The 7,500-nt window shown below is 48.8% G+C and overlaps 1 protein-coding gene across 2 annotated transcripts in view; it reads left to right on the forward strand.

Moving 5' to 3' along the window:
• Nucleotides 1-7,500, forward strand: part of cfap161 (cilia and flagella associated protein 161) — a 28,332-nt gene that overhangs the window by 9,690 nt on the left and 11,142 nt on the right. The window contains exons 4-6 of one of the 2 annotated variants that reach the window (XM_052517189.1): nucleotides 289-364; nucleotides 529-610; nucleotides 1,925-1,960. In XM_052517189.1, the coding sequence (XP_052373149.1) occupies nucleotides 289-364; nucleotides 529-610; nucleotides 1,925-1,960 (194 nt within the window). The remainder of the gene's footprint in view (nucleotides 1-288; nucleotides 365-528; nucleotides 611-1,924; nucleotides 1,961-7,500) is intronic. The other variant, XM_052517190.1, reaches the window with a different exon arrangement.

Here is a 7,500-nt window from a genome sequence, read left to right on the forward strand (position 1 = left end):
TAGTGATAGTGATGATGATAGTGGTGATAGTGATGATGATAGTGGTGATAGTGATAGTGATGATGATAGTGGTGATAGTGATGATGATGATGATGGTGATGATGATAGTGGTGATAGTGATGATGGTGATAGTGATGATGATGATAGTGGTAATGATGATAGTGATGATGATGATAGTGATGATGATGATAGTGGTAATGATGATAGTGATGATGATAGTGGTGATGATGATGGCGATAGTGGTGATGATGATAATGATGATAATATAAACCCTGTTTGTCTCTCTAGCCATTCAGGCTCCCTGTGGGGTCAGTGGGGGGAGGAGTCTGCAGCCATGCACACGCAACGCATTCATCATCAGCAGGTACACGCACGCACGCACGCACGCACGCACGCACACACACACACACACACACACACACACACACACACACACACACACACACACACACACACACACACACACACACACACACACACACACACACAGAGGAATAGGTGTTTTTTAACATTGCGGTGTGTGTCCAGTGTGGATGGCAGTGCAGAAGGAGAGCCTCTGCGCTACAATCAGAGTTTCGCCCTCAGAACAACTAGTGGCTTTGCTGGAGGGGTGAGTTCCAGAGACACACACACATAAACATCTAACACTATACATATTAGACCTCTATAAGAAAATTACAAAATTACATTAACCTAACCGTAACCCATAGAACTACATTATATAACTCTATAATATAATACATAACCCCAACCTATAGAACTACATATTATACCTCTATAATATAATGTATACATTTAACCGAACCCACATTTAACCACTACATATTAGAACTCTAATTTACATACATTTAAATTATCTTTAATATGATCTCTGTGGGAGAGTACCCCTAAACTCTAACAGACAGGTACCCCTGACCCCTGACAGACTTGTATCCCTGACCCCTAACCTCTAACAGACAGGTACCCCTGACCCCTAACAGACATGTATCCCTGACCCCTAACCCCTAACAGACATGTATCTCTGACCCCTGACAGACCTGTATCCCTGACCCCTAACAGACATGTATCCCTGACCCCTAACCCCTAACAGACATGTAACCCTGACCCCTAATCCCTAACAGACATGTAACCCTGACCCCTAACCCTTAACAGACATGTAACCCTGACCCCTAACCCCTAACAGACATGTAACCCTGACCCCTAACAGACATGTATCCCTGACCCCTAACAGACATGTATCCCTGACCCCTAACCCCTAACAGACCTGTATCCCTGACCCCTAACAGACATGTATCCCTGACCCCTAACCCCTTACAGACATGTAACCCTGACCCCTAACCCCTAACAGACATGTATCCCTGACCCCTAACCCCTTACAGACATGTAACCCTGACCCCTAACCCCTAACAGACATGTATCCCTGACCCCTAACCCCTTACAGACATGTAACCCTGACCCCTAACCCCTTACAGACATGTATCCCTGACCCCTAACCCCTTACAGACATGTAACCCTGACCCCTAACCCCTAACAGACATGTATCCCTGGCCCCTAACCCCTTACAGACATGTAACCCTGACCCCTAACCCCTTACAGACATGTATCCCTGACCCCTAACCCTAACAGACATGTAACCCTGACCCCTAACAGACATGTATCCCTGACCCCAAACAGACATGTATCCCTGACCCCTAACCCCTAACAGACATGTATCCCTGACCCCTAACCCGAACCGACATGTATCCCTGACCCCTAACAGTCATGTATCCCTGACCCCTAACCCTAAACGACATGTATCCCTGACCCCTAACCCTTAAAATACATGTTTGTCTGACCCCTAACCCCTAACAGACACGTACCATGGAACTAGAGAAAGCACCAGCTTTAATACTATGCTTACTGAATGTGTGTGTGTGTTTTACAGTTGTATCTGACGAGTGACCACAAGACCTTCCAGAAGGTGATTGCTATTTTTTTCATTGAAGGACTGACTCTTAACAGACATGAATCCCTGACCCCTGACAGACATGTATCCCCGACCCCTGACAGACATGTATCCTCGACCTCTAACAGACATGTATCCCCGACCCCTGACAGACATGTATCCCTGACCCCTGACAGACATGTATCCCTGACCCCTGACCCCTAACAGACATGGATCTCTGACCCCTAACAGACATGTATCCCTGACCCCTGACAAACATGTATCCCTGACCCCTAACAGACATGTATCCCTGACCCCTAACAGACATGTATCCCTGACCCCTGACAGACATGTATCCCTGACCCCTAACAGACATGTATCTCTGACCCCTAACAGACATGTATCCCTGACCCCTAACAGACATGTATCCCTGACCCCTAACAGACATGTATCCCTGACCCGTAACAGACATGTATCCCTGACCCCTGACAGACATGTATCCCTGACCCCTAACAGACATGGATCTCTGACCCCTAACAGACATGTATCCCTGACCCCTGACAAACATGTATCCCTGACCCCTAACAGACATGTATCCCTGACCCCTAACAGACATGGATCCCTGACCCCTGACAGACATGTATCCCTGACCCCTAACAGACATGTATCTCTGACCCCTAACAGACATGTATCCCTGACCCCTAACAGACATGTATCCCTGACCCCTAACAGACATGTATCCCTGACCCCTAACAGACATGTATCCCCGACCCCTGACAGACATGTATCCCCGACCTCTAACAGACATGTATCCCCGACAACCGACAGACATGTATCCCCAACCTCTAACAGACATGTATCCCCGACCCCTGACAGACATGTAACCCTGACCCCTAACAGACATGTATCTCTGACCCCTAACAGACATGTATCCCTGACCCCTAACAGACATGTATCCCTGACCCCTAACAGACATGTATCCCTGACCCCTAACAGACATGTATCCCTGACCCCTAACAGACATGTATCCCTGACCTCTAACAGACATGTATCCCTGACCCCTAACAGACATGTATCTCTGACCCCTGACAGACATGTATCCCTGACCCCTGACAGACATGTATCCCTGACCCCTAACCCCTTACAGACATGTATCCCCGACCCCTAACAGACATGTATCCCTGACCCCTAACAGACATGTATCCCTGACCCCTAACAGACATGTATCCCTGACCCCTGACCCCTAACAGACATGTATCTCTGACCCCTAACAGACATGTATCCCTGACCCCTAACAGACGGATGTATCCCTGACCCCTGACCCCTAACAGACATGTATCCCTGACCCCTAACAGACATGTATCCCTGACCCCTAACAGACGGATGTATCCCTGACCCCTAACATACGGATGTATCCCTGACCCCTGACCCCTAACAGACATGTATCTCTGACCCCTAACAGACTTGTATCTCTGACCCCTAACAGACGGATGTATCCCTGACCCCTAACAGACATGTATCTCTGACCCCTAACCCCTGACAGACATGTATCCCTGACCCCTAACAGACATGTATCCCTGACCCCTAACAGACATGTATCTCTGACCCCTAACAGACGGATGTATCCCTGACCCCTAACATACGGATGTATCCCTGACCCCTGACCCCTAACAGACATGTATCTCTGACCCCTAACAGACTTGTATCTCTGACCCCTAACAGACGGATGTATCCCTGACCCCTAACAGACATGTATCTCTGACCCCTAACCCCTGACAGACATGTAACCCTGACCCCTGACAGACATGTATCCCTGACCCCTAACAGACCTGTATCCCTGACCCCTAACAGACCTGTATCTCTGACCCCTAACAGACATGAATCCCTGACCCCTGACCCCTAACAGACATGTATCCCTGACCCCTGACAGACATGTATCTCTGACCCCTTACAGACATGTATCCCTGACCCCTAACAGACCTGTATCTCTGACCCCTAACAGACATGTATCCCTGACCCCTGACCCCTAACAGACATGTATCCCTTACCCCTGACCCCTAACAGACGGATGTACCCCTGACCCCTGACCCCTAACAGACGGATGTATCCCTGACCCCTGACCCCTAACAGACATGTATCTCTGACCCCTAACAGACATGTATCTCTGACCCCTAACAGACGGATGTATCCCTGACCCCTAACAGACCTGTATCTCTGACCCCTAACAGACATGTATCCCTGACCCCTAACAGACATGTATCCCTGACCCCTGACCCCTAACAGACATGTATCCCTGACCCCTGACCCCTAACAGACCTGTATCTCTGACCCCTAACAGACTTGTATCCCTGACCCCTAACAGACGGATGTATCTCTGACCCCTAACAGACATGTATCCCTAACCCCTTACAGACATGTATCCCTGACCCCTAACAGACCTGTATCTCTGACCCCTAACAGACATGTATCCCTGACCCCTAACAGACCTGTATCTCTGACCCCTAACAGACATGTATCCCTGACCCCTAACAGACATGTATCCCTGACCCCTGACCCCTAACAGACATGTATCTCTGACCCCTAACAGACATGTATCCCTGACCCCTAACAGACCTGTATCTCTGACCCCTAACAGACATGTATCCCTGACCCCTAACAGACATGTATCCCTGACCCCTAACAGACATGTATCTCTGACCCCTAACAGACATGTATCCCTGACCCCTAACAGACATGTATCCCTGACCCCTGACCCCTAACAGACATGTATCTCTGACCCCTAACAGACATGTATCTCTGACCCCTAACAGACATGTATCTCTGACCCCTAACAGACATGTATCCCTAACCCCTTACAGACATGTATCCCTGACCCCTAACAGACCTGTATCTCTGACCCCTAACAGACCTGTATCTCTGACCCCTAACAGACCTGTATCTCTGACCCCTAACAGACATGTATCCCTGACCCCTAACAGACCTGTATCTCTGACCCCTAACAGACATGTATCCCTGACCCCTAACAGACCTGTATCTCTGACCCCTAACAGACATGTATCTCTGACCCCTAACAGACGGATGTATCCCTGACCCCTGACCCCTAACAGACATGTATCTCTGACCCCTAACAGACATGTATCTCTGACCCCTAACAGACATGTATCTCTGACCCCTAACAGACTTGTATCCCTGACCCCTGACCCCTAACAGACATGTATCTCTGACCCCTAACAGACATGTATCTCTGACCCCTAACAGACTTGTATCCCTGACCCCTAACAGACATGTATCCCTGACCCCTAACAGACATGTATCTCTGACCCCTAACAGACATGTATCCCTGACCCCTAACAGACGGATGTATCCCTGACCCCTGACCCCTAACAGACATGTATCCCTGACCCCTAACAGACTTGTATCTCTGACCCCTAACAGACATGTATCCCTGACCCCTAACAGACATGTATCCCTGACCCCTAACAGACGGATGTATCCCTGACCCCTGACCCCTAACAGACATGTATCCCTGACCCCTAACAGACTTGTATCTCTGACCCCTAACAGACATGTATCCCTGACCCCTAACAGACATGTATCTCTGACCCCTAACAGACTTGTATCTCTGACCCCTAACAGACTTGTATCTCTGACCCCTAACAGACATGTATCTCTGACCCCTAACAGACATGTATCCCTGACCCCTAACAGACATGTATCTCTGACCCCTAACAGACATGTATCTCTGACCCCTAACAGACTTGTATCTCTGACCCCTAACAGACTTGTATCTCTGACCCCTAACAGACATGTATCTCTGACCCCTAACAGACATGTATCCCTGACCCCTAACAGACATGTATCTCTGACCCCTAACAGACTTGTATCTCTGACCCCTAACAGACATGTATCTCTGACCCCTAACAGACTTGTATCTCTGACCCCTAACAGACATGTATCCCTGACCCCTAACAGACATGTATCTCTGACCCCTAACAGACTTGTATCTCTGACCCCTAACAGACATGTATCCCTGACCCCTAACAGACATGTATCCCTGACCCCTGACCCCTAACAGACATGTATCCCTGACCCCTAACAGACATGTATCTCTGACCCCTAACAGACTTGTATCTCTGACCCCTAACAGACATGTATCCCTGACCCCTAACAGACGGATGTATCCCTGACCCCTGACCCCTAACAGACATGTATCTCTGACCCCTAACAGACATGTATCCCTGACCCCTAACAGACATGTATCCCTGACCCCTGACCCCTAACAGACATGTATCTCTGACCCCTAACAGACATGTATCCCTGACCCCTGACCCCTAACAGACATGTATCTCTGACCCCTAACAGACATGTATCCCTGACCCCTAACAGACATGTATCTCTGACCCCTAACAGACTTGTATCCCTGACCCCTAACAGACATGTATCTCTGACCCCTAACAGACATGTATCCCTGACCCCTAACAGACATGTATCTCTGACCCCTAACAGACTTGTATCCCTGACCCCTAACAGACATGTATCTCTGACCCCTAACAGACATGTATCCCTGACCCCTAACAGACATGTATCTCTGACCCCTAACAGACATGTATCTCTGACCCCTAACAGACATGTATCTCTGACCCCTAACAGACATGTATCTCTGACCCCTAACAGACATGTATCTCTGACCCCTAACAGACATGTATCCCTGACCCCTAACAGACATGTATCCCTGACCCCTAACAGACATGTATCTCTGACCCCTAACAGACTTGTATCTCTGACCCCTAACAGACATGTATCCCTGACCCCTGACAGACATGTATCCCTGACCCCTAACAGACATGTATCCCTGACCCCTAACAGACATGTATCCCTGACCCCTAACAGACATGTATCCCTGACCCCTAACAGACATGTATCCCTGACCCCTAACAGACTTGTATCTCTGACCCCTAACAGACATGTATCCCTGACCCCTGACCCCTAACAGACATGTATCTCTGACCCCTAACAGACATGTATCCCTGACCCCTGACCCCTAACAGACATGTATCTCTGACCCCTAACAGACATGTATCCCTGACCCCTAACAGACATGTATCTCTGACCCCTAACAGACTTGTATCTCTGACCCCTAACAGACATGTATCTCTGACCCCTAACAGACATGTATCTCTGACCCCTAACAGACATGTATCTCTGACCCCTAACAGACATGTATCCCTGACCCCTAACAGACTTGTATCTCTGACCCCTAACAGACATGTATCTCTGACCCCTAACAGACATGTATCCCTGACCCCTGACCCCTAACAGACATGTATCTCTGACCCCTAACAGACATGTATCCCTGACCCCTAACAGACATGTATCTCTGACCCCTAACAGACATGTATCTCTGACCCCTAACAGACATGTATCCCTGACCCCTAACAGACATGTATCTCTGACCCCTAACAGACATGTATCCCTGACCCCTAACAGACATGTATCCCTGACCCCTAACAGACATGTATCTCTGACCCCTAACAGACATGTATCCCTGACCCCTAACAGACATGTATCTCTGACCC

This window comes from Oncorhynchus keta, unplaced genomic scaffold, assembly GCF_023373465.1.
Source record: "Oncorhynchus keta strain PuntledgeMale-10-30-2019 unplaced genomic scaffold, Oket_V2 Un_scaffold_6048_pilon_pilon, whole genome shotgun sequence".
NCBI lineage: Eukaryota > Metazoa > Chordata > Actinopteri > Salmoniformes > Salmonidae > Oncorhynchus > Oncorhynchus keta.